General features: G+C 41.3%; 7 protein-coding genes across 7 annotated transcripts; 4 read left to right on the forward strand and 3 right to left on the reverse strand.

The window, feature by feature from the left end:
* The first annotated feature begins 3,652 nt into the window (after positions 1 to 3,652).
* Positions 3,653 to 4,856, forward strand: LOC135430208 (uncharacterized). Its single transcript, XM_064684777.1, has 2 exons — positions 3,653 to 4,450; positions 4,541 to 4,856. Exon 1 carries the CDS (start codon positions 3,736 to 3,738, stop codon positions 4,348 to 4,350), a length of 615 nt encoding a protein of 204 aa, XP_064540847.1. The 5' UTR covers positions 3,653 to 3,735; the 3' UTR covers positions 4,351 to 4,450; positions 4,541 to 4,856.
* Positions 4,857 to 13,551: 8,695 nt separating this feature from the next.
* On the reverse strand, positions 13,552 to 17,179 carry mts (protein phosphatase 2 catalytic subunit mts). Its single transcript, XM_064684759.1, has 4 exons — positions 16,841 to 17,179; positions 14,726 to 15,289; positions 14,462 to 14,652; positions 13,552 to 14,372 (listed from the first exon to the last, which is right to left on the reverse strand). The coding sequence occupies exons 1-4, from the start codon at positions 16,940 to 16,942 to the stop codon at positions 14,300 to 14,302; spliced, it is 930 nt and encodes a 309-aa protein (XP_064540829.1). The 5' UTR covers positions 16,943 to 17,179; the 3' UTR covers positions 13,552 to 14,299.
* A 392-nt stretch (positions 17,180 to 17,571) lies between these two features.
* Rpn11 (regulatory particle non-ATPase 11) lies at positions 17,572 to 19,624 on the forward strand. Its single transcript, XM_064684760.1, has 3 exons — positions 17,572 to 17,732; positions 17,797 to 18,568; positions 19,323 to 19,624. The coding sequence occupies exons 2-3, from the start codon at positions 17,804 to 17,806 to the stop codon at positions 19,482 to 19,484; spliced, it is 927 nt and encodes a 308-aa protein (XP_064540830.1). The 5' UTR covers positions 17,572 to 17,732; positions 17,797 to 17,803; the 3' UTR covers positions 19,485 to 19,624.
* Positions 19,592 to 20,503, reverse strand: LOC135430199 (histone H3.3A). Its single transcript, XM_064684762.1, has 2 exons — positions 20,106 to 20,503; positions 19,592 to 19,966 (listed from the first exon to the last, which is right to left on the reverse strand). The coding sequence occupies exons 1-2, from the start codon at positions 20,385 to 20,387 to the stop codon at positions 19,838 to 19,840; spliced, it is 411 nt and encodes a 136-aa protein (XP_064540832.1). The 5' UTR covers positions 20,388 to 20,503; the 3' UTR covers positions 19,592 to 19,837.
* Positions 20,504 to 20,864: 361 nt separating this feature from the next.
* On the forward strand, positions 20,865 to 21,274 carry LOC135430202 (protein D7). Its single transcript, XM_064684767.1, has one exon. It carries the CDS (start codon positions 20,925 to 20,927, stop codon positions 21,180 to 21,182), a length of 258 nt encoding a protein of 85 aa, XP_064540837.1. The 5' UTR covers positions 20,865 to 20,924; the 3' UTR covers positions 21,183 to 21,274.
* senju (UDP-galactose transporter senju) lies at positions 21,230 to 22,954 on the reverse strand. The gene is made up of 3 exons (XM_064684755.1): positions 22,661 to 22,954; positions 22,483 to 22,600; positions 21,230 to 22,425 (listed from the first exon to the last, which is right to left on the reverse strand). The coding sequence occupies exons 1-3, from the start codon at positions 22,743 to 22,745 to the stop codon at positions 21,450 to 21,452; spliced, it is 1,179 nt and encodes a 392-aa protein (XP_064540825.1). The 5' UTR covers positions 22,746 to 22,954; the 3' UTR covers positions 21,230 to 21,449.
* Positions 22,955 to 23,012: 58 nt separating this feature from the next.
* eIF3h (eukaryotic translation initiation factor 3 subunit h) lies at positions 23,013 to 24,507 on the forward strand. The gene is made up of 3 exons (XM_064684757.1): positions 23,013 to 23,170; positions 23,410 to 24,087; positions 24,145 to 24,507. Exons 1-3 carry the CDS (start codon positions 23,093 to 23,095, stop codon positions 24,400 to 24,402), a joined length of 1,014 nt encoding a protein of 337 aa, XP_064540827.1. The 5' UTR covers positions 23,013 to 23,092; the 3' UTR covers positions 24,403 to 24,507.
* Positions 24,508 to 24,565: the final 58 nt, after the last annotated feature.

Consider the following 24,565-nt stretch of genomic DNA (forward strand, 5'->3'; position numbering starts at 1 on the left):
AACAATAAAAGAGGCAGGCAAAAGTCGAGATTTTGTTTTTCCCAGCGCCGAAAGTCTAAATACTCTCGCAAGTAAGTTTTTAAACGAGCTGTTTTTACGAGCGACGAACTAGTTCAATGAACCAAACAAAGAGAAAACAAGCATATAAATATGCAAATGTCGCAAGCAAACTTTAATCGAAAAGTTCTTTTCTATTTATATATATATATTTTTAATGCCAATAATACCCTACTTGGGTAGAGCAGTCCGTCTCTCACCTGCGGTTGAGTTGGTCAGGTGAACCATCTTGACCTGCAGACAGTACTTCATGCCTATATTAACACTAGGAATTCTTGGAATTATAAAGACAAAGACTGGCAAACATTTTGAGCTCTAAAACAACTTCTTCAACTGAACAATAAGGGATTTCCTGATAATTATAATAGTTCCCTAGAATTATAAGGGATTTCCACAAACCCAAGCCACAGACTAGCCCAAAGAATCTTATAAAAACTACCCGAAAGAAGATATATATCCATATTATTTTTAGTTCCAAGGTTTTATCACTTGTTTGGGTATCAATAAAACTACAGACTGAAGAACCTTTAGAAATGTTGCATCAAGGAGCAGCATATATATATTTAAAGAGATCTACTTTAAATATTCATTCTATCTTTCGTTCTATTCAATTCTATTTCCACTATATTCTGTATCTAATCCATTTAGATTATATTCTATTCAATTATTTTTTATATTTATACCATATTTCTATTCGATTTCTATCATATTTCTGTTATATATGTATTTCGATTCTAATTATATTTTATTCATATTCGATTTTTATTCTATTTCTATTCTATTTTGATTTTATTTCTATTCCATCGCTATTCTTATATATTTCTATTCTTATTCTATTTATTATTATATTTCTTCTTATATTTATAATTAATTTCCTTTCTATTTCTGATCTATTTCTACTCTATTTTTCTATTCTATCTATTGTATATTGTATCTTTTCTTCCTGTTCATCTTTTCGATTCTAATCCAAGCTATATTTTCTTTCTGGTCTAATAATATTTGTTATATTATTATTCTAATCTTTAATACTGAAATTTTCCAATTTTCTTCAATTTTTCATGGTTAAATATTTTCCTTTTATTTTACCATTTCTGCCTATACTTCTGTTCTATACAATTCATATCTTTCTTTTCTTTCTATTATAATAATCCCAATATTTATTTTAATAGAATTCTATTAAATTGACAAAAAATTCTCCAAGTTTGCCCTGGTTTCAATCTTTTCACATAGTTTAGCAACCCCTTTCGGGTTAGGGTATAGAGCAATAAAATGTGTTGGCACCTTCTGGCAAATGCCGCGCTACAATGCGACTACTCGTCTAAGTAGAGCTCCCACTCCACATCCTCACTCACACACACACACACACACACACACACCCCTCCACAACCAACCCCCCACCCGCCCCTCGCTGGCATCAGCTCAGCCGCCGCCCCGCAGCGATTTTTCTTGTTCTGCTGGCTTCGCCTTTTGTCTGCCGCCCTTTTCGTGTCGCGCTGCGTCCTGGCAAACCATTCGCCATTTCTTTTTTGTACTTTTACAACCCTCTTATCACGAAAACTTTAAATTTTCGCATTTTCGCAATTCGCAGTCACAAATGCAAATGCCGCCCCGCCCACGTCAAGGAGTTGGCCGCCTCCTTCAACGTCTGTTGGCCATATGTTGCCAATTGAGGCGAAAATCGAAAAACGCGTCTCTATGCGGATTGTTTATGACCCCCGAGCTTAGGCTGTGGCAGGCGGCGCAGCAAGGAGCCGCACACACACAGAGCCTTTGGCAGGACTTTCCTTTGGGAAACTATGTGAAAGTTGACGGGGGAAGGGGGAGAGGGGTTGCCTAGCTTGGGGCCTGCTGGACCTGTCGCCTTTTAATTATGGCTCGCAAATTATTTTCGAATTTTTCATCAAGCTGCGGAAATAAATGTTGACTGCAATTTCCCTGCCAACAGGATGCAAAGGATTCGAACCATATTTCTGCCTCCTTTTTCTACCTATTTTCCATTTACTGTTTTTTTTTTTAATTTTCCTTTTTTTTTGCCAGGTGCCGTCCAGTGCTCTGGCGTGACCTAAAAAAAAAATATTCACACTCACTTCACTTGTCAAGTTGAATAAAGCGACAGGGCAGAACGCGGGGCCGCGAGGGCAGCAAAGGGCCCAGATATAAATATGTAAATTTATATAAATATATACACACATATATATATGTATATATGTATATATTTGTATATATTAATGCACATGTCTGTGTGTTTGTACTCATTAAAATATGTTGCACTCGCAATTAGAGTTTGTCATTTGGCAGCAAAGCGGTTAATCCAGACATTCAGATATTGTTAACAAGCCCGCATCCAGCCACATTCCACAGATCCTACATATACTAATATATATACACATATATACACACATATACATACATATTTACACACATATACACACAAATTTCTTTAATTAGTGCCAACAGAATTACAATTTTTTTGCTGGTTCAACTCGCGCTGAGCCCAATTAGCTCTTCACAGCAAATGTGCAAATTCCAATTAGACTTGCAAATTTTGTGCCCACCAAAAACAGAAAATAAAACTCCGAAAGGAACAGCTGTGGAGCTGGCTATAAGCTATAGTATTTCGATTTGGATTGAGTATCTTACATATATGTTGGGCATATAGTAAAGCTTGACAAGTGCTTCGATCCGACTAACTTTGACATATATGCATACATTACTTCTCATATATCTTTACGCTAATCCTTCCATTCACATCCAACTTGTTGAAAGTATTCGACTAGGGGATACCCTGAACCTTCTTCAGATGCTAGGGGTGAGGAGGGAGGGCCTTATGGCTATATAATGAAAGATACTTGATCTGTTTATACTTTTCTGGAAGTTTATTTCTCGAATTTATTTACTCTAGCTATTAAACCCTAAGAGATTTGCTCAAAAATAACAGGATTTCGACATCGATTTTTATCGATTGCTTGGAAACGGAGCAAGTTATCGATTATCGGAACTATGACTGCGCGGCCGCTAGGAGGACCTATGTTTAAAATTACAAGACTGTAGCTCTTATAGGTTCTGAAACCACATACATACGGATAGAGAGGCGGATGGAGAGACAGACGGACGGATGGACAAGCGGACAAATGGACAGACAGACGGATGGATGAACAGACGAATGGATGGACAGACGGATGGAAAGACAGACGGAATGATGGCCAGACGGACGGATAGACAGACAGATAGACGGACGGATAGATGGATGGACAGACAGATAGATGGATGGACAGACGGATGGATGAATGGACAAACGGATAGATGGACAGAGGGAGGAATGGACAGACAGCGGATAGATGTACGCTTAGAAGGACGGACAGACGGGCAGACAGATAGATGGACGGATGGACAGACGACCAATATACTCTTATCCCCTAGTCGGGTTTAAATCTGGTCTGACTTAGGCTTGTTTTGTAAAATGTTTACATGTATATATTGCCTGGTCTTCGAACCACGGACTTTGTGATCAGTGTGACCAGGCTTAGATCTGCACGTTATGCATTCCAAAATAGGAGGTAACATTTAGAATCCGTTTTCAAGCCGGCTGTGTTTGTAGGAATCTGAATCTGACTACCTTCCAGATATTGATCAGATCGAAATTGAGTTATTCAAAATTATTTGTGTAGCTCCCACGTGATGAGCGAACCGATATCGAGCCGCGGGCTGCGCTTCATATACAATGCGCTCCTGCTGACGACATCCGGCCTGACGGCCACAAAGCTGATGCCGCAGAAGCATCCGTTCGCCCTTGCCGCCTGCGTGGTTGGCGGCCTGGCCGCTGTTTTTGGCCTGGTGCGCGCCTTCCTTGACGACGGCAGCAGTCGCGAATTTCGCATGCTGCGCAATGTTACCCAGTGCATGCTGGAGCTGATGCCCCTGGCGTTGGTTAACATGGAGCTGTATGCGCATTCGCTGGGCGTCGGCGCCGTTGCGCTGGCCCATGGCATCTTTGTGCTGCCGCTGCTGCTCGATCTGAGGTGCTCCGTGTTTAAGAATCGCAAGGATTGCGATCTCACCGAAACACTGCGAGATCTTTTGGTATTGGGCAACATTGTATCGCTCGGCTTTCTGGCCGTTAAGGAGCGCAATTATCTCTATTTACGCATGACCCTCACCATGCTGGTGGTCAAATATTATCCGGTGCTGATGGACAGCGCCCAGGAGGAGACTGGCGAGGATCTGATTGTCTGCGGCAATGCCTATCTCCTGCATCTGCTCGGCAAGGCGGTTGCCCAATGGGCGCTTGACTAGAAACCCCCACCCCTCCGAGTACATGCACCCCGCCTCCAATGCGTACAACCCACAAGGATTTAAGGTTTCGAACGTAATTCCAATTCCACGAATTTGCTTGGTCTGTATTATTGTATTAAATTACCTTAAAGCACCTTTTCAATTGCTGTTCATGTTTTTCTAATTGCCCCTCGCACTCGAATGACCCCAGGCCCAGCACGCCAGCTCGATTCACTTCTATGGCTTGCCTGGTGTGTCATGCATCGGGCATATGCATTAATCGACCTACAGCTGTTCGTCCTGACGAACTGACAGACTGACAGGCTGATGGACTGACTGACTGATTGATGAGCAATGCCCAGCTCAAGCTTTAAGAGCTGTTTGCCCTGTTGTTTTATTAGCGAAAGAGGAATGCGGAATTTCACGCGTAAGTGTGGAAAATTTGTGAAAATTTGTGAAATTCGAAAAATAAATTATATTAAATTTCTTATCATTTGTCCTTAAATCCGCTTCAAACTTTGTTTCAATTAACTGCGTTAATTAATTGACTTGTTTCAAAATTTTCTTATGTAAAAGAGCATATATGTGCACGTATGTGTGCACATATGTGTGTATGTATTAATCTGTGTATACATATATGCATGCATGTAGAAAATTTACGTACATATTTACAAACACGTGTGAAATGCACAACAAATTGACCTCTCGCTGCGCTGCAAATTTAAACCAATGTATTATATTGCCCTTCTATGCAATTCTCATGAGCTTTCTTAAAATTAATTTACAGTTTTTATTATGTATATGAGCATGTAAGTGCACTTATGTGTGCACATATGCGTGCATGTTTTTGTATGTATGCACGTATGTATGCATTTGTGTATGTATTTGCGTATGTATGCATGCATGTGCATGTGTATGTATATGTACGTGTATACATATATGCTTGTATGTATATATTTGCGTATATACTTACGTACATATGAAGCGCAGCGCAAGCTTAACTCCAGCTGCGCTTAATTTAAAACCAACGTATTTGAAAATATTGCCCTTCTCTGCGATTCTCATGAACTCAAGTCAGTTCTTCAGTTTTGTATGCTTTAATTATAAGCATTATCTAAACAATTTGTAAATTAACTTTATCTCTGCTTGTACTTCCACTCTAATATACTTCCTACAACTATCTCTCGCTCTCCCTCTATCTCTCTCTCTTTCTCTCACTCTCCCCTGCTCCGCTGCTCTTACTCTAGCCCGCTCTAGACCTCATTAGTTCTCTAAAATGCTGCCTTCCTCCTACTTTCAGACGACAATAAAGTCTAAGAACTTTAAATTTATAGAAAATACTTTTGACTCCAACTCAATTACGCACAACTTTAGCTAACCCTGCAAAACGCGCCATATATTTGTAAACATTTAGGAATTTGTGAAAACATATATATTGGAGTACCTTTTTTTTTTTTACTGCATTGTATTGGCATTTACTAAAAGGGCCGTTTAATCTAAAACCCAGATTCCTAAAGAGCTTTTCGTGTCATTCCAGTGGCAGTTCCAGTTGCCCCCAGACCGGGACAAACATGGCTCAGCGCCCGCTGCTTTCATGGATAACGATGCGGATATGCAATGGCAACACTTGAGCATGCTAAGCACGCGCCACGCCCCCCCAACTCCATAAAGAAAAATAATAATTCAACTTTATTTGTGCCACATACCTAGGCATGTGTGTGTGCGGGGGAGGGAGGTAAGGATTGTGACTCCACATAGTTGTAGCTGCCAGCTCGGGCAGCTGTTCCTTGTCAACACCCAGCAGGAGCAGAGACAGCAGCAACAACAACAAACAAGAGCCATGGCAAATTTAATCGAAAGCGTGTAATTGACCTCAGCAAATGGCGACGTGGAGCAGTTTTTTGGGACTGGGCGGCTGTTATACCTACCGACTCTAGGCTGGGAGGAGGGGGGCGTGGCTTTGTCGAAAGCTTAGCCAGCTGCCATCAAATCATTATCAGTTAAATAAACGACAGCGCCAAGTTAAAAAGATAACGAAGTCGTTCGCGCTGCCGTCGCCACACGGCGGCAACAACAACAACAACAACAACAACAACAGCAGCGACAGCAGCAGCAACAGATGATATCTGCTCAGCAATGCGCCAGTGCCCGCCCCGCCCATCTCTAGCCCCAACTGCCCCCCCTTTGGCCGCACAATAGACAGACGTAAGCCGCCTCGTTTTATGCTAATTCAAATGGAAATGGAGCCAGTCAGCAGCTGCTCCTGCTGCTCCTAGCGCCTAGAGCTGTGCGCGTGTCGTGCTCGCATTCGTGACACGATGCAACACGACGTGCTTTAAAAAGTACGTGTCGTGCGTGTTCGTGCTTAGCGCTTAGATTTAAAAGGTTGCAATGCAACGCGACTTTTTTACCCTTTAGCCATGGTTAGGAAAATATAAATAACAAAATAAATAATGTGAATTCAAATAAGAAGAAACGAAAATGTTAACACTACGTTTTAAAAAATACATACAAAATTAACTAAAATACTTTATCTTTAACCCGAAAACCCCAAAAAAAAATTGGAATACCAAGTTTGGGTTTCAGTTTCTAAAAATGTAAATTTAAAAAAAATATTTAATGCTAAATACTAAATATCGAAGAAGAAATTTGTTTAAGGCAAATTTCTTTGATTTTAAAAAAATATTTTCAATTTTAATTTTTTAAAAATGTTTTGAAATTTTTACATTTTAAAATTTTAAAAACAAATTTTAACCTCTAAAAAATAATTTTAATTAAAAAAAAATATTTTCAATGTCATAAAATAATGTTATATTTTTAAGAAATATATTTTAATTTTTAATAATGTTTAAAAAATTTTTTTTTTTTAATATTTTAAATTTTAAAGTGTAATTTTTAAAAAGTAAAACTTTAAACTTTGTAAAGTATATATATATATATTTTGAAGCGTGTTCAAATTTGTTTCGAGTTCGTGTCGTGTCGTGTCGTGTTTTGTTTTCGTTAAGTGCCATCTCTATGGCTGTGGCTTGGCAGCGTTGTCAACGACCGTTTGCCGTTTCATTATATGCGACTGGGCGTGGCAGCTGGGCGCCTTGATCGGCCCGCACTGATAGCAGAGCCCAGGCACGAGACGGACGGAGATTACGGGGCGTACGAGGCGTATGCGTACGCAGTATGCAGATGCGTATATGTGTGTGTGTGTGGGTATTAAAGGAGCTGCGACTCGGCATTCCTTGCAAGGCAAATTCGCCATGATTTTCATATAATTTCCGCATCATAAAGCTGCGAAAGTAATTTTCCACTTGAAAGCACAGGAGGCATAGCCAGAACCAGAACCAGAAACTGTAGAGCTACACAGGGGGGGGGGGGGCAGGTGGGGGGCAGGGCAGCCAAAGACTCAACTTTAACACGACTGCTTTGTGCGCGTGTGTGTGTGTGTGTGAGAGGACGGGCGGGCGGTCGGAGGGGGGTGTGGCGTACTTTGGGGCTTGTTTTTGTTGCCACATTTTGGAACATTTTGTGTTGTCACCTTTTTTTTGCTGTTGGGGGCGAGGCACATGCAAATAAGAGCAAGAATCAAGCCGAGATTTCTCAGCACATTAAATCGACAGCCGGAGAGCTCTTTAAGGAGCGCGCATAAGATTAGGCTAAGCAGCTGGGCGCAAACACACACAGAGAGACACACACACACACACACACACACAGGGACAACAGGGAGTGGCCGTCACACAACAAATTTCATTATGCCGCTCACGTGCGAGACAACCAAATTCGCTGGGAAATAAAGAAAAGCGAAGTCGGAAAAAAAGCAGCAGCAAAGCCAAAGAGGAGCAGGACTACAGAGCTGGGGCAGGAATAAAGCATATCGGAAGGAAGCGGCAATGGCAGAACGTACAAAAAGCGAAACACGCACAAAGCAAAAGACGGAGGCGCCACCAGGCGAGGCGCCACATCCACACATCCAGCAGAGGAAGTCAGTCAATGGCCGCCAGCAAAAAGGGCCAACAACAAAGTAAACAAAACAAGCCAAAAACTGCCGCTGCCACACCCTCCGTCGTCAGCGCCTCCGGGCAGTGCCCCCACCTGGAGAAGACTATAAAAATGCCCTGCGCCAATTTCGGAGATAATTGAACAGGTGTAACAACAGCAACAAGAACAACAACAGGGACACAAATCCAGGCACAAATGAGCATCCTTTCTGCTGACAATATCCGACTAAATACTCAAACCCCGCAACACCCTACCCCTCCCCCGGCCCCTTGCTGCCGTAGCACTAAAATTAGCCTATTTATAGTTCCCTTATGATTTAGTATGCGGCCATAAAATGTTTAAATAGTTTTAAGGGTTGCTTTTTGGGCATTTCGGATTCTCGGCGGATATGCTTTTAATGCCACAAAAGTTCGTTTAGTGCCTTCAATTAGAGCTCTATTCTAACTAATATATGATTTAACGGAGTTAATTTGGGTATATCCTATAGGAACTCGGCAACTCCTAAGCATTTTAGGCGCCTCTTCAACGATTTAGATGTAAAGACAACTCAAAGCTCTTAAGTTTCGAGGAATAACAAAAGAATTATTGACAAATCAAGCTAAAACTAACAGCTTAAAAAAAGGAAAGACAAAAATGTATCTCAACTAACTGAGAAAAAGGTTTCCTCTTGAAAAATAAATAATATTAGCATACGTTTCCTTTGGACAGATACAGAATTAATCTTGACAGCCTTAGAAAGGCGTTTCCTCTAGAAAAATAAAGTATCTAACAGCCTTAGTCTTAGATTTTCTCTAGAAAAAAGTAAAATATATCAAAACAGGCGTAATAAAGGCGAAATAAATTTACTAAGTGTTTCCTCTAGAAACAAAATTAATCTTTACAGCCTTAGCAAAAGATTTTCTCTGAGAAAAAAAAAACAAAAAAATAATCTTAACAGAAGTTGGATAAACGTTTCTTTAAGAAACTTAATACATTTACTAAGCTTCCTTCGAAAATATATATATGAAAAACTCCTTTTAGTTTTCTATAAAATGTGTCTATAAAAAAACAAGAATAATGTTGCCAGATTTGGATGCCAAATTGATCTAAAGGCCAAACCAGGAACAAAGAGCCAAACCTTGTGAAAATCGGACGAGATTTGACTGAGTTATGTATGGGCTGTGGAATTTTGAACTATATAGGATAGTTTTGATAAAAAATACTATTGCCCGATGTAAATGCCAAATTGATCTAAAGGCCAAACCAGGAACAAAGAGCCAAACCTTGTGTAAATCGGATGTGATTTGGCCAGGTTATGGGTTGGGAAATTTTGACCTATGTCTAAATAGAATATTTGACGGGCCAAACCATGAAAAAATCTCATCCGATTTCAGCGAGGTTTGGCTCATTGTTTATTTATTTTATACGTACCACGGCCAAGGTCGTGTATAGTAGGAAATTTTCAAATTCTAAGATTTGTTCCTTTACAAAAACAGAGCATAAAAAAAGTTAAAGGAGTTTCTCTACACTTAAATTAAGTACACTTTCAATTGCAAAAAGGTAGAGCCCAGTTCAAAGCACTTTAAAGAACTCGAAACTCTTTTAATCCCTTGGTTCCCCAAGGTAAATACTCGCAAAAAAACAAAACAGAATAACTTAAAGTAGGAAATGAGATAAAGTTTATCCGAAATTTAATAGATATTTCATACTTTCCATGTTTATCAAGAACCCAAAGCCAAAATGCCCCAATGCCAACAGAGTATGCAACAACGCAAAATGGAAGAGAATTTCAAGAAAAAATTTAAATACATTGAAGTTGAAAGAAAAAGCGCCTGAGACTGTGCGCAAATCGTTGGGGATTTACGAGCGCATGTAAAAAAAATCAAAAAACAAAATAAAATAAAATAAAATAAGAATAAAAATAAAAAGCAAGGCCCAAAAAGAAAACTTTTGTGTACACGAAACAGAGTTGAGTTAAGTCCCAAACAACTTGGGTATTTAGCGGCAATCGATTTTCGTTGATTTTGGCAACCCAACGCCCAGATCCCAATCCCACTCCCAATCCCAATCCCACTCCCAATCCCAGTCCAAGTGCAGGTCCAGGCTCAGGTCCAGGCACACACACAGTATGCCTGACCTTTCAACCTTTCTGCACAGGCGGCACGTGGCGTTGCCTTTCAGTCCAGGCAGAGGCAGCGGTGGCATCCACATCCACATCCACATCCACGTCCACATCCAACGGACAACTCATCATCATCATTTTGGTTGTCTGTAAAGTTTATTTAGGCAACGCTTCGGCTACACTCTTCAATTTTATAGCAACAAATTTGCATCGTAAAAGATACTTGCCCCAAAAATTTGCCCCCCTCCCGCTTTGCTTCCCCCTCCAACCAGACGATAAAAATACAAAACGTTTGCTTAGGCATGCCCAAATGACTACTGCCAGCCCCCCCCCCCCGCCTCTTCCCCCCTCGTCCACCCTCGCCCCACCCCCTCCCAGAGCGCAGCGTCATAAACTAAGGACAAAATCGTAAAAACTGAGCAGTTCATTTAAATTTTTAATATTTTCTTCAGTTTCATTTTTTTGTTTTGTTTTATATGCCCATCTATTTGGGAATCGCTACGTTTTGAATTTATGCCGTTTAATTAAATAAAATCTAACCTGGAACTTTGACTACATTCAGATATATTTATGTGCACTTAATAATGGCCATCAAATGGAGTTCTTTGCCGCCTATAAGCAATGATTCCTTTCTCCTTTCTCGTCTACAGTTCTGGCAACCTTTTTCCCCATTTTCCACTGTTCATATTCTACTGCCACTTGTCATACCCTGTACACAGTGAAAACGGGTGGATAGGCATGCTATGAATTTGACTTTGATCTGGACGAGAAGCTAATGAGATTGCTTTCAACTAGGAATTTCGAAATTATGATATACAAGTTTATAGTTCCATTTATCGATACATCTCCATATTTCCTAAATATCGATTTTGAAAATCATATCTCGGCGATAATAAAACAAGGAGTTGAACCGAATGCTTCGATGTTTCCATTTATCGATACCTCCCACGATTCCTAGGAATCGAATAACATTACTCGATTAGAATAAAAAATTATCGATTTTGAAGTTTTTGATTAGAATAACTCGGCAATTATTAAAGCTAGATACACCAAATAAGAACAAGGAATCAAGAGTCTCGATTGTTCCAATTATCGATAACTCCCACAATTCCAAAGTATCGATTAGCACTACTCGATTAACATAGTAAACTTAATATCGATTTTGAAATGTTTTTGATTAGCATAAGTCGGAGATTATAAAAGCTATTAAAATCAAATAAGAACGAAGGGCTGAATCGGAGGGATTCGTTATCGGAACATCAGAATTAAAATAAACAGTTCAAATTTATAATTCCATTTATAGATACCTCTAGATATCTCCTAAATATCGATTTTGATAAGCATAGCTCAGCGATTAAATAACATATATACACGGCGAAGTAGGATAAGGATTTCAATCGAATTCTGAATCGTGGCTTGAAAGTTTAAATATACATTACAAGTTTATAGTTCCGATACACTTCCCTAGAATCTATAACGATAACTCGGCGGTTATAGAAACTAGGTACCAAATTAGTTATTATATACTCCTGAAACAGTCCCATTTTGGATATATAATGGCAATACACTGAAAAAAATGCATGCCTTAATAGACACACATTTCTACATGTCATAGTCAGACCCCAACAAATTCATATAAACAAAATTTTAACAAAAGAAATATGAACTTGTGTCTTACCATGTGAAGCAGAGGAAAGCAGGCGTAAATTTATATAACGGTAACTGGACGTAGATGTGTACAGGGTATCTGCCCGTTGGGCACTCTAAAGCAGTTCATCTTTTTGTTATTGTCTTTGTGTTGATTCAGCATCAAAATTATTTATTTAGGTCCATAGTCTAAAGCGGACGCAACTATTGATAAAGCCAGCTGGATGCTATTTACAGGGTATCTTCGCGTCTGTTAATCGCGAGCAATTAAATTCTCAGTTGTCACACAATCAAAAGGCGAAGGAATGCAGACGCAAATATTGATAAAGCCAGCTGGATGCTATTTACAGGGTATCTTCGCGTCTGTCAATTTCGAGCAATTCAATTCTCAGTTGTTATTGTTGTTGTGTTTATTCAGCATCCTTTGCAGCGCATCTGTACACGCACTCAGGATTTATTTTCACATTTATATGCATGCGGGCGGTTGAGCAGGGAAGCGGTTTTGTGGGGGAGCGGGAGGGGGTGTGGCAACGGGGAAGCGGGCGCTCGCGGCTATGCAAATTTTTCAGTAAAAATTCACTTCGTGATAATGGATTTTCCATGTCGCATACATCGCAGTAGCTGTCGCCGTCGCTGTCGCTGTCGCTGCCGCAGTTGACGTCGACCGCCCAAAAAAAAAAAATAAAATATAACAGCAGCCGCCCCCACCAGCCAGTGACAATTACCTCCCTCCACAAGCCGTGCCACATGCTGCCGCATGATAGATGGCGCCGCTCCGTAGGTGTTGCTGGCAAGTTTTTTGCGGTACTTGAGAGCCTGACATATTTTTGAAATGTGAATTCATGTGTGTGGCGTGTGTGTGTGTGTGTGCCGTGTGTTTGTGTGTGTCCTGTGCGTGTGACTAATATGCAGCACTCAGATTTCAGATTTACTTCTTGTTGTTGTTTATTGGCCACAGTTTTGACTTTTGGCTCCTTGGCGGTGGCGTGGCTAGGCTAGGTCTCAATTAAGGGGCAACAGCAGCGTGCGCGGCTCTGCCTGTTGGCGCTCTCACGCTCGCATACACACTGGCGCAAAAATGCCGTTGGTTCGCTCAGCGCCAGCATTGCCAGCAGCAAATTCCGAATGCGCGCTCTCTTAGCTTAAGCGCGCTCTTCCTGAAGTTGCTCTTCGTCTGCTATCGCTTGTTGTTGTTGTTTTTTTTATGCACAGCTTCCTGTTTACACACGCATTTGTTTGTTTTTGTTTTTGTTTTTTTTTTTTATTAATATTAAAGTTACATATGAACTTAATTTATAATCAGGCTTGTGCCTGCATTCACTTTCACTGCGAAAATGTAAAAAAAATGTGCAATCGTTGATTTGTTGTTTTTTTTTTTATTCGATTTAAAAAGCAAAATATGAAACTTGATGTTTTTTTTTGTGCAGTAAAAGTGAAAACGGGCACAATTTACTGAATAAATTTTTGCATGGGTTTCTTCTCGCTTTTTGTTTTTTAAATATTATATTGTTTTTGTTTTTATGTTTTAATTGTAATCAGTATTATTAATTTTTTATTTTTTTTTTTATTTTATATATTCCTTATTTATTTCGAAGCGCTGAACCGCCCCACCCCAAAAAGGTTTATCGCTGCTGTCGCTATTTTGTCGTCCTGCTAATGTGTGTCCGCCGTGTCCTGTCCAAAAATTGTAGGTCCAATGTCAAAACAAAAACCCCCCCCAACCCACGTCGGTTCCAGGCCATTCCCGTTACATTCACATCCATCCATCATGTCAGGCTTCTGCTGCTGCTGCTTGCGACGCTTAGTTCGTTATTTTATAAATTAACAAATTTAGCTAAGTAGTTGTAGTTGTTGTTGTTGGTGTAGTTGTTGTTGTTGCCGGGTTGGTAGGTTTGATTGGATTGTATTATTCGCCCTCGCGCTGCTTGAAATCAACTTGTCCCCGCCCTCTATCCAATTGTTTAACAACATTCTCGTATGCATTTACAAATTATGGTCTTGGGGGTACAACAATAAAATGCATCGAAATCGTTATAATTATTGGTAGTTGTTCTGTTTGTTGTTGTTGTTGCAGTTGTTGTTCTTATTGTTATTCTTTCAACGGCATGCCATACATACTTTTTGCTTTTTGTTTTTTTTTTTTTTGCTGATTTTCTTTAAACTTTTTTTTTTTTATTTAATAATGTGTGTATATGTGGTAAGCTGCATTTCGGTGCCGAGCGCAAAAACAGCTTAAAGGAAATAATCTGGTGTTCTTCGCGTTACGTGTGGCTCGCCGCGTCGCGGTGCGGGATCAAATTGTAGGCTGTGCAGCGAGAGAGACAGAGAGAGAGCGAGGAGATTATAGTTAGATTACACATGATAATCATTAGAATATACTCAATAAACACGTACAATGAAAATTTAAGTGAATCATCCAGTTCCATAAGTGCCGCCTGATTGCCGCATCTGTAGCAATAGTTTGGCGCTGAGAATATTGTGACAACGTTGCGATCGTGACACCAGTTATAGCCCTCCATGACCAGCTGATGTGCGCGCGAGACCAGTGTAAGGCCGTTTGTATTGTTAAATGTTTCTGATATATCCTATAAAAAGAGAACAAAGATCAAGTAATTAGCACAATTGATAGCCAGTTTAATGCGAACAGTTTGCACTTACCTGTCCAAAGGTGTAGCCAGCTCCACGGGGTGAGATGCCCCAGCCACCCCTGTCATCGGGATCGGACCAGAGCAAATCGCACATGGGTCCCTCGTGGGGCACCTCCTGCAAGCGATCCAATGCCCGTATATGATCCAAGCTATCAATTGACGGACTGAGGCCGCCGTGCAGGCAAAAGATTTGGCCGTCTACCAGCGCCGTCAATGGCAAGTAGTCGAACAAATCGGTAAAATACTTCCACACATTCGCATTGCCATACTTGCGCAGGCATTCATCATAGAAGCCGTACACCTGTGTGATCTGACGCGATTCGTGATTGCCGCGCAGAATGGTGATGCGCTCCCGATAGCGGACCTTTAGGGATACCAGCAATGTGACCGTCTCCACCGAATAGTAGCCACGATCCACATAGTCGCCCATAAATAAATAATTTGTATCGGGCGATTTGCCGCCTATCCGGAACAGTTCCATCAGATCGTGAAACTGTCCATGGACATCGCCGCACACTGTGACGGGACATTTGACCTCCTGCACATTGGATTCCTTTGAAAGAATTTCTTTTGCCTACAAACAGAAATTTTGAAAAATATGTTTATCTCATTTTGCATACACAATAAAAGCTCCAATTGACGATAACGTATGATAACAACTGATTATATATATGTATATGAAAGCTATATACTGTGAAAGCTCTACTGACGAACAGCCCATCAGCAGCTGCTCTTTTTCCCTTAGCTTACCCCAAAACTAATCCTGGAGAGGATAACCAGCTTTTACAACGATCAAGACTTTTACCTTCGAATATTTGAAGCCCCGACATTTGGAAAAGTATTTGTAAAAGTTTTGGATAATAGAGTTGGACTCAAGACACGGATGGAGGACGTGCTGTAGAAAGGGAACAAACATTTCGTGTGATATCAGCAGAAAGGCTCCGTGAAAATTGAATGACTGGGTTGCGTGGAATCGAGTTGAACGAATTCGAACTGGGCTGATCTCTATTCCAGTGTTTTTGTTATTGCCTTGGCATAGCTTTTGGGCAGAGTTCTTCCTCGGCAGCAACAGGGAGCATGGCTCTTTGCCGAAATGAGCTTTCACTGTTTGTATATGTTCATAATGTGTGTTTTGTTTATAGCATAATTTTGTTTGCTGCTGATGAATGAGACATGACGTGTGAAAGATATGTTTCCGGGTGCCCGGCGCAATACCGAGAGATTTATTTGAACCAATTTAAATTGGTTTTTTTTGTTTTTTTTTGTTAGCCATGTTGCCTTGTCGGAGGCATTCAGCGTCCGCTTCCGCTAGAACAATCTATACAAGTCTTTTTGGCATAACGACGAGCAGCGCTCCACACACCCCGCCGCCGAAGGAGAGGAGATGAGAGTATAGAACAATTGGGCACAACAAAATATTTCGAGTGACGCAAACATAACCCCACTTCTTGGAGGGCCTCGAAATCAATGGGCGAGAGCGAAAGAGGCCCCGCGTCAACGGTGAAATTAGCAAATTCAAAATAATTGATATCGATGAGCATTTTGGTGTGAAATATCTATACGCGTGAGCTTTTTATTAATTTGTTTAATTGAATTCAATATTGTTGCGAACAAGTGTGCGTGCGTTTGTACGGTGCATACATAGATACATATTCTAAGAGCACACACCAACACACAAACAACATTAAGTAATATTTACTTAAGCGGTGTGACGCAGGTACGGTCAGAGGGACGAAGCAAGGTTGTTGCAATTTTTTTATTCTCTTATAGAGGAACAACTACGCAAGTTTGCCATTATCATTAATTAAACAAACGCTATATAATGAAATAAAAAAAAGAGATGAGAAAGAAAAAACGAAATATATTCTGGCCTAGGCGGCAAGCAATCGATTTGTCGCATTCGCACATACACGCAACGCTTATTGGCATCCTGCTTGCACGCACGTTAACCATAGCGGCGCTTGGCTGTTGGAAATCACCAATATGGCGACGCATCATGATTCATGAGCGAGAGAAAAATACACACTACATTGGCCAAATTGCCGAGAGTCACAAGCGATGATGATGAAAATTATTTTTAAATCGTATTTTTACGGGGTATGAGGGCAAGCTGGCGACTCCTTACCTTATCGCAAAGGGTGCGAACTTGTGTTTCTGTCAATTGATTGCATTCGTTTAACTGCTCAATCCATTGATCTAGATCTTTTGTTGTTGCTTTATCCTCCATAGCAGTTGTTGGAGGAAAAGTCTCGTCAATCTTTGTCGACTCAATTTTGACGGCTTTTGTTCAAGACGGGGATACAAAACAAAATGTGCAGTGAGTTGCTAGCTGTGTTGCACTTGTTTCTTGAAATTTTGCTCAAAATGCTGAAGCAAAATTTCGTTGCCTCTAACTTTTTCTCGTATTTTTTGTTCACAAAAGCGACGACGACACAAAGTAAAATACGAAGGAGAGACTGAAATATAGAGATAGATGAATGATTAATTCCCAAAATTATCGATACCAAGCATGCGCTGCTAATGTTGTCGATGTATCGCTGAATGTGATTTAATGTCCAATATAGCCTATCGATACCGAAATATTGGTCGGCCACCACAAACTAACGCCCAATAGATTGTCAATAGTTCTTTGGACGCGAACTTTTTACTGATAATATTGCATTTTGGCAATATAATATGCATTCAGTATGCACTCGTAGCTAAATGCATGCGCAATTTATTGATAACAGTGGGCTCCATTAACAGCAGAGAACTGGAGGAGCTGTTAACGCAGAAATGATGTGCGCAATATGCGCAATGTTAACGCAAAACTGCGCTCACAGCTGTTGTGGCAGTGTTGCGCTTTGCGATTGTATCGATAATTCAAGTATTACTTGCACTTTGCCGACGCTGACTGTCAAAAAAAAAGTAAGAGCAAGAGCTGCTTTGTGTTTGTTGCTGCTGCAAGCAAAATTCTACTTAAAATAAGTGAAATTAAAATAAATTCAATAAATACACGTTGTTTAAATACCCACAAGGTGAGTGCTCGATTGTGTTGAAGTGTAGTGCGCCCTGGTTACAGATCCACCAACAATTTTGCAGTCGCATCATGGACCGTTTGCTACGTTTAGGCGGCGCTATGCCACAGGCCGCACCACCAACAGATGCGCCCGTCGTGGACACCGCCGAGCAGGTGTACATCTCATCGCTGGCGCTGTTAAAGATGCTGAAGCACGGTCGTGCTGGTGTGCCCATGGAGGTTATGGGTCTGATGCTGGGCGAATTTGTTGATGACTACACCGTCCAGGTTATTGATGTGTTTGCCATGCCACAGACGGGCACGGGCGTCAGTGTGGAGGCCGTCGATCCCGTTTTCCAGGCCAAAATGTTGGATATGCTTAAGCAGACGGGGCGACCCGAAATGGTTGTCGGCTGGTATCATTCACATCCTGGTTTTGGCTGCTGGTTGTCCGGCGTGGACATCAACACGCAGCAATCCTTTGAAGCACTATCAGAACGTGCCGTGGCAGTTGTCGTTGATCCCATACAGTCTGTCAAGGGCAAAGTGGTCATCGATGCCTTCCGCCTGATTAATCCGAATATGCTGGTGCTCGGTCAGGAGCCGCGCCAGACTACCTCGAATCTGGGACATTTGCAAAAGCCATCGGTGCAGGCACTGATCCATGGCCTGAATCGTCACTATTATTCGATCAGCATTAACTACCGCAAGAACGAGCTGGAGCAGAAAATGCTTCTCAATTTGCACAAAAAGTCCTGGAAAGATGGACTTACACTCGCCGACTACAACGAGCACTGCTCAATAAATGAGGATACCGTGGCTGAAATGCTGGATTTGGCCAAGAACTATAACAAGGTAAGCGCCTTTTATATTAAAAAGATATTCTATATGAAAAACTTTGTATACGTGTTGTTTTGAGTCAATTTTTCCAATAACAGTTTAATAATTAGCTTCATATCCTTGCCATATATTTAACATTGTATTTTTTTGCCAGGTGGCATCTCTGAACCAACCAAAAATGCAATTGAACCCAAATTTGATTCTTACCATTGAACTAATTCTTTGAGTCAGCAATATGAACCACTGAATTGTTGTATTTTCAATTTGACTAACGTGTTGTCTCGCTTTAACAAGTGGGCTTACCTATAGAAGACCCAAAATCAAGATCAATTTACTAGTATTATCTGAGTCATAAACTTTTTAATTACCATATATGGTAGATAGTCAAGGCCATCTTTAATTTTTTTTATAAATTTAACAATTCTATATTTATGAAAATAGTACCTATTTGAGTCATATGATAAGCAATTATTCAAATTTTCTTTTTATAAAAAAAGTAAAATTTAATAAAAACACGCCAAATTATGTTGAAATTTAAATTGATTATATCGTACATGGTTAATATAGTAAAAGTATTTACCCCTGCAACGTTATATTTATTAATGTTTTAACTGCCTGTAGAGATCAGATGCCTTAGTTTCATAGTGTTGATAAACTAAAGGTGAACAAACACATGCATACAATACGCTTATGTACATTACATATGTATACATATTTACACATATATGTGCATCAAAGTTCTCAATTAATCCCGAATTTTCTATTGCAGTCACTCGAGGATGAGGAGAAAATGACACCCGAGCAGCTTGCGATCAAGAATGTGGGCAAACAGGATCCAAAACGGCATTTGGAAGAGAAAGTTGATAAGGTCATGCAAAATAATATTGTACAGTGCTTAGGAGCTATGCTGGACACAATTGTCTTTAAATAAAATTGCATTTGCTATTACAATGGAAAAAAACCAACCCCCCAAAAGCATAAATCACACATCCATACTCTACCAATACCCACACTAACACAAGTAAAATAAAAACTGCGTTTTCGTTTTGAGCAAAGTTTTTCACAAAACAATTGAATGTACTTTTATTATACCGACCAAATTTTGCATAATTATTTAATGAATTACTTAAAATATAAGTATTAGAAATCTTATAAAACTTAAGGCTAAGCAGCCGCAGCAGCTGCATTTGGCAGCGACGCTGACGTCGATGTCGTCTTTGTTGTTGTATTTGTTAACGGCAGCAACTGCGCTGCTTTTCTAATTAAAGATGGCGGACACGTTGTTTAGGCGCGCTCGCCACGGATGCGTCTGGCCAACTGTATGTCCTTGGGCATGATGGTCACACGCTTGGCATGAATGGCGCACAAATTTGTATCCTCGAACAGACCAACCAAATAGGCCTCGGATGCTTCCTGGAATGCAAATGCGTTTGAATGTGATGAAATTCTTCATTACATGATGGCATGAAATAGCCCCCCCCACTCCCCTTCACATAGTCAGCAGCCATGACATATTCCCACCATTTCTGCTCGTTCCCGCCAATTTGCTTACCTGCAATGCGCCGATGGCGGCCGACTGGAAACGCAAATCGGTCTTGAAATCTTGGGCAATTTCACGCACTAAGCGCTGGAATGGCAGCTTGCGGATAAGCAGCTCTGTGGACTTCTGGTAACGACGAATTTCTCTCAATGCCACCGTGCCAGGGCGATAGCGATGAGGCTTCTTTACACCGCCCGTGGATGGTGCCGACTTGCGGGCAGCCTTGGTGGCCAATTGTTTGCGGGGTGCCTTTCCACCCGTCGATTTGCGAGCTGTTTGCTTGGTACGTGCCATTATTTATAGCGGAAAATTCTCTTTTTCACAATTACTGCAATTAGAGCACTATTTTTCTCTCGGCCAAAGTGACGTCCGAACTGTACGAAACGTTTTCAACGAATGAAGAGCGAGGGGTCGAGCGGAGCCGATACTGCTGGATTGGTTTCTGCATTCGAGGAGTATCGATTAGTGATGAAACAACGAACATAGAAAACTATCGAATCTGAGTATTTTTGAGCTTTATAAGGTAAGTACGATTTTAAATAATATTTAAAAAGTAGTTGTTACCTTAGTAATTATATTTTTTATAAAACCGTACTTATTTTAGAGTGCATATTTGATGCATAGCTTAAGAGGAATCATTGTTTTAAAATACTCAAAATTTCTCTAAGATAGTATCGATAGCGCCTAGAGTTGCCTCCTGTCGATCGCAACAGTTCATCTGAGCATGCATCTCTAGCTCTAAAGTAGCGGTACTTTCAATTTTCGGTATGTAACCATAGTTAGGACAAAATATACAAATAATTTCTTATTTATTCTTTGTTAGCATTCGAAATGTCTGACGAGTATGGTATTTGTCCATACAATAAACAGCATCGTATTTTGTTGTTTAGAATGCCCGGTCATATTGTGAAGTGTGTGCGCAATTACAGAGGACCACCGCTGGCTGTTTGTAAATATAATGCCACACATCGCTTGCCGGCGGAACGAATGGATCAGCACCTGGAAGAATGTGTCGATTATAAAAAATTTCATGGATATAAAAACACACAAATCGCTCTGCAAGCGCGAAAATCACCACCACGTGCCTAAGTGTAAAATGTTCCACAATGTCGCAAAAGAAATACACTTCCCAAAGCTTGTCATTTTCTTATCATATTTAAATGCTGTTTTCTCTTTTATAATGGTGTTCGTTTTTATTTTTTAAAAGTAATGGTAATATCTAGAAGGGAAACGCTATATACACATGCATACAAGAAACGTGTACACACACGAACTCTGATTGCACGTTCGCCGACGTTCTCAACTATTGGAGGCACGACGAGCACTATTTACAGTTTAAGACTACCAACTATTTTACTAGACTATATCCATTTCCAGGTCTGTGTCGCCTTGCTCATCCAGCAGCTTGCGTCTGTCTTCTTTCTCCTTAGGGTTTAATTTGACGGTGGCCTCGCTGATGGTCGCCAAGGGACGCACCTTGCCCAGATTTACAACCGGACTTTGTGTGTACAGATATATCGCATATGAGACGACAGCAATAGCCAGTGCTGTGTTCATATAGATGGGTATGGCGAAGAGAAAGTAGCATAGCACGGCCGTAAAGAGCAGCTCCAAGGCGCTCGCAAATGTCTTGAGTATTGAGTTCATGTACTTTAAAAAGAAGCTGGTCACAATGCCAATGGCGGCATTGTTGACAATTATGATGAGCACACTGAAGCGCATAATGCTGCCCAGATTGTGGCCACTGAATGCGTCCAGCAGTTCTCCGCGCAGCAGCAATATGGCCGCATTGCAGACAATCGAGTCCAGATACATGAATACGTTCTGCACAAAAATATTGACATCGGCGCCTTTGTCCTTAAGCAGATATTCGTTGTAGACGCCCGCCAGACAGGAGCATATGGTTTGTGCCAGTATAAAGACGGCGCTAATGCTAAAATCAAAGCCGGTCATATTTTTGCCAAGCGCTTTGGCATTCGCTTGCGTGGCATTTACAGCGGCTACGCCCTGTATAGCCGCTCCTTCGCTATCATCATTGGCATCATTGTAGAAGCTGTTCAGATCCACCTGCTTCAGCATGCAGCCAAGTGTGAGCAGTATCAATGAGATCCATTGGCGCTGTGACAAATACTTTTTGAATATTATTTGAAAGAGTATGCCGGTGACGACGACGCGCAGCTGCAGCAGCAAATAATATGTAGTGGGATCGAATGTGGCGAGATTCACAAAGGCTAAATTATTGTACAGACAGTACAGGAACGCGGGCACCATGTAGAGGGCCAGCACGTTGCGATCCTTGTGCACATCGCGTGCCAAAGAGCGCAGATTGTTTCTGTGCGGAAGAGAGTCGAGAGTTAGTTGCATGCCCCAAATAGGCGCTTCCACTTACTCTCTGCAATAGAGGCACGTCGAAACTATCAGCTTAAAGACTTCTGTGAGCAGAACTACGGTCACAGTATTATAACTATAGGAATTGTTCGACTCCTGCGATGCGGTCACAAAGATACCTGTCAAATGGTCGCAACACATTAGTATGTGGCATCTGCTGTATCTGCTAAAACACTTACCTTGACCAATAAATAATGACATGTACAGCAAAAATATGATAAAGGTCAGTTTGGTGGGAAACAATTCACGCCAATTAGCCGTCATTTTGGGGCCGCCCTCTCTTTTTCGTTGTGCTTGCCAGCGTCTCAAGTCGCGACTAACTATTTAGAACGCTTGTTGAAAGTTTCAACTCATTCGTCGACGTTGCAATCAGTCAAGCTTGTTTCGTCCAAATTCTGACACGCTAAGCAATTTAATTTTCTTAAAGTAACTGAGATAAACAAAAACTTTTTTTGTTGTGTTATTTGTTATCGCAGTCGGCGTAACAGCTGATAATCGACAGTGTTGCAAAATTGGCTCGTGCGTACTAGTGTTGGGTAATTTTGTTTCTGTGTTGCGTATATGTGTGTGTGCGGCCAACATCACGTCTTTTCTTCTTCGTCGTCGTCAAAATGGCAAACCGCGGGGCTCGTCATGCTCGCACTGAGGATTCAGATAATACCATTAATTATGTACAATGCGATGGCCTGGTAAGTTCGAAATAAAGTGCACAGATGGTGTCAGATGTTGGGCTTAAAGAAATTACAAAAGCTGAAATGAAAGAAGTGTTTAATGCCACGCGCTGCGCCTGGGCATGTTGTTTGTATTGAGTGTGTGTGTGTGTGTGTGTGTGCGTGAGAGCGAGACAGCGATGACAAATGCCAAAAGAGCCGCTGAGAAAGATTCCAAATTAAATGAATATATATTTATATGTAATTTCGCCTCTTAGGCCGTCATGAAAATGGTTAAGCACTGCCATGAGGAGTCGAGCAACATGGATTTGGCCCAGGGCGCACTGCTCGGTCTGGTTGTGGACAAGTGCCTGGAAATCACCAACTGTTTTCCATTTCCCAAGAGCGGCGATGAGACCATGGACGAGGAGATGTATCAGCTCACTGTGATGCGTCGTCTGCGTCGCGTCAATGTCGACCACTTGCATGTGGGCTGGTACCAGAGCTCCGATGTGGGCAACAGCCTGTCGCTGGCGCTGCTCGAATCGCAGTATCATTACCAGACCAGCATTGAGGAGTCAGTGGTGGTTGTCTACGATACACAGAAGTCGTCGCGCGGCTTCTTGTGCTTGAAGGCGTATCGACTGACACCGCAGGCCATACAAATGTATAAGGATGGCGATTTTACGCCCGAGGCATTCCGTACCCTGAAGGTTGGCTATGAGAGCTTGTTTGCCGAGATTCCCATTGTCATCAAGAACTCGCCGCTGACCAACATTATGATGAGCGAGCTGAACGAACTGCTGCCCGAAGATAAGGGACACAATTTTCTGGATTTGGGCACCGCTTCCGTGCTGGAGAATCATATGCGTAGCCTGATTGAGCGTGTGGATGAGCTGTACCAGGAGGCTGTGCGCTACAACAAATACCAGCAGGTCGTCTTCAAGCAGGACACTGTAAGCATGTGCTCTTCCATTTAAATTCTCGATTTAAATATGTTATTTTTTCAACAGGAAAAACATCGTGCTCTGGCCAAACTGGCCGCCGAGAATGCTGTGCGCACATCGAAGGGTGAGCCCACAGTGCCTGAGGAGGAGGTCATTAAGCAGTTCCGGCCCATGCCGGTGCCGGCAAGGTTAACGGCCACCATTACCTCTGGTCAAATCAATACGCATGCCCAGCATATTGCACAATTCTGCTCTCAGTCGCTGGCTAAACTTTTCATCACGGAATCGCTGCAGAACGCCAAGGAAACCAAGGAGATCAAGTAGTTTAGTTAATGTTTAAATTGATAGCGAGTCTCTTACATAGAGACGCAACAATAAACCCCAAACTTTGTAGCTGTGTGTAAATGCAACGTGCCACAGCTGAGCAAATTTGCATCTATTTTTACTCGCTCTCTCTTGTCTCTCTCTCTCTCCCTCTCTCTCTCTG

The sequence above is a fragment of the Drosophila montana genome, unplaced genomic scaffold (assembly GCF_035044405.1).
Source record: "Drosophila montana isolate Dmon_TW-CO22-7 unplaced genomic scaffold, ASM3504440v1 contig_2_1, whole genome shotgun sequence".
Taxonomy (NCBI): Eukaryota; Metazoa; Arthropoda; class Insecta; order Diptera; family Drosophilidae; genus Drosophila; species Drosophila montana.

Excerpts from the sequence above, each read along its gene's own strand:
- LOC135430208 (XM_064684777.1), top strand. The coding sequence starts at position 3,736 with ATGAGCGAACCGATATCGAGCCGCGGGCTGCGCTTCATATACAATGCG.
- mts (XM_064684759.1), bottom strand. The coding sequence starts at position 16,942 with ATGGAGGATAAAGCAACAACAAAAGATCTAGATCAATGGATTGAGCAG. Across the intron at positions 15,290-16,840 it reads TTCGCACCCTTTGCGATAAG|GCAAAAGAAATTCTTTCAAA; the intron begins GTAAGGAGTCGC and ends TTCTGTTTGTAG. Across the intron at positions 14,653-14,725 it reads CTGGCTACACCTTTGGACAG|GATATATCAGAAACATTTAA; the intron begins GTAAGTGCAAAC and ends CTCTTTTTATAG.
- Rpn11 (XM_064684760.1), top strand. The coding sequence starts at position 17,804 with ATGGACCGTTTGCTACGTTTAGGCGGCGCTATGCCACAGGCCGCACCA. Across the intron at positions 18,569-19,322 it reads TGGCCAAGAACTATAACAAG|TCACTCGAGGATGAGGAGAA; the intron begins GTAAGCGCCTTT and ends TTTCTATTGCAG.
- LOC135430199 (XM_064684762.1), bottom strand. The coding sequence starts at position 20,387 with ATGGCACGTACCAAGCAAACAGCTCGCAAATCGACGGGTGGAAAGGCA. Across the intron at positions 19,967-20,105 it reads CCGCCATCGGCGCATTGCAG|GAAGCATCCGAGGCCTATTT; the intron begins GTAAGCAAATTG and ends TTTGCATTCCAG.
- LOC135430202 (XM_064684767.1), top strand. The coding sequence starts at position 20,925 with ATGTCTGACGAGTATGGTATTTGTCCATACAATAAACAGCATCGTATT.
- senju (XM_064684755.1), bottom strand. The coding sequence starts at position 22,745 with ATGACGGCTAATTGGCGTGAATTGTTTCCCACCAAACTGACCTTTATC. Across the intron at positions 22,601-22,660 it reads GTCATTATTTATTGGTCAAG|GTATCTTTGTGACCGCATCG; the intron begins GTAAGTGTTTTA and ends ACCATTTGACAG. Across the intron at positions 22,426-22,482 it reads ACGTGCCTCTATTGCAGAGA|AAACAATCTGCGCTCTTTGG; the intron begins GTAAGTGGAAGC and ends TCTTCCGCACAG.
- eIF3h (XM_064684757.1), top strand. The coding sequence starts at position 23,093 with ATGGCAAACCGCGGGGCTCGTCATGCTCGCACTGAGGATTCAGATAAT. Across the intron at positions 23,171-23,409 it reads ATGTACAATGCGATGGCCTG|GCCGTCATGAAAATGGTTAA; the intron begins GTAAGTTCGAAA and ends TTCGCCTCTTAG. Across the intron at positions 24,088-24,144 it reads TCGTCTTCAAGCAGGACACT|GAAAAACATCGTGCTCTGGC; the intron begins GTAAGCATGTGC and ends TTTTTTCAACAG.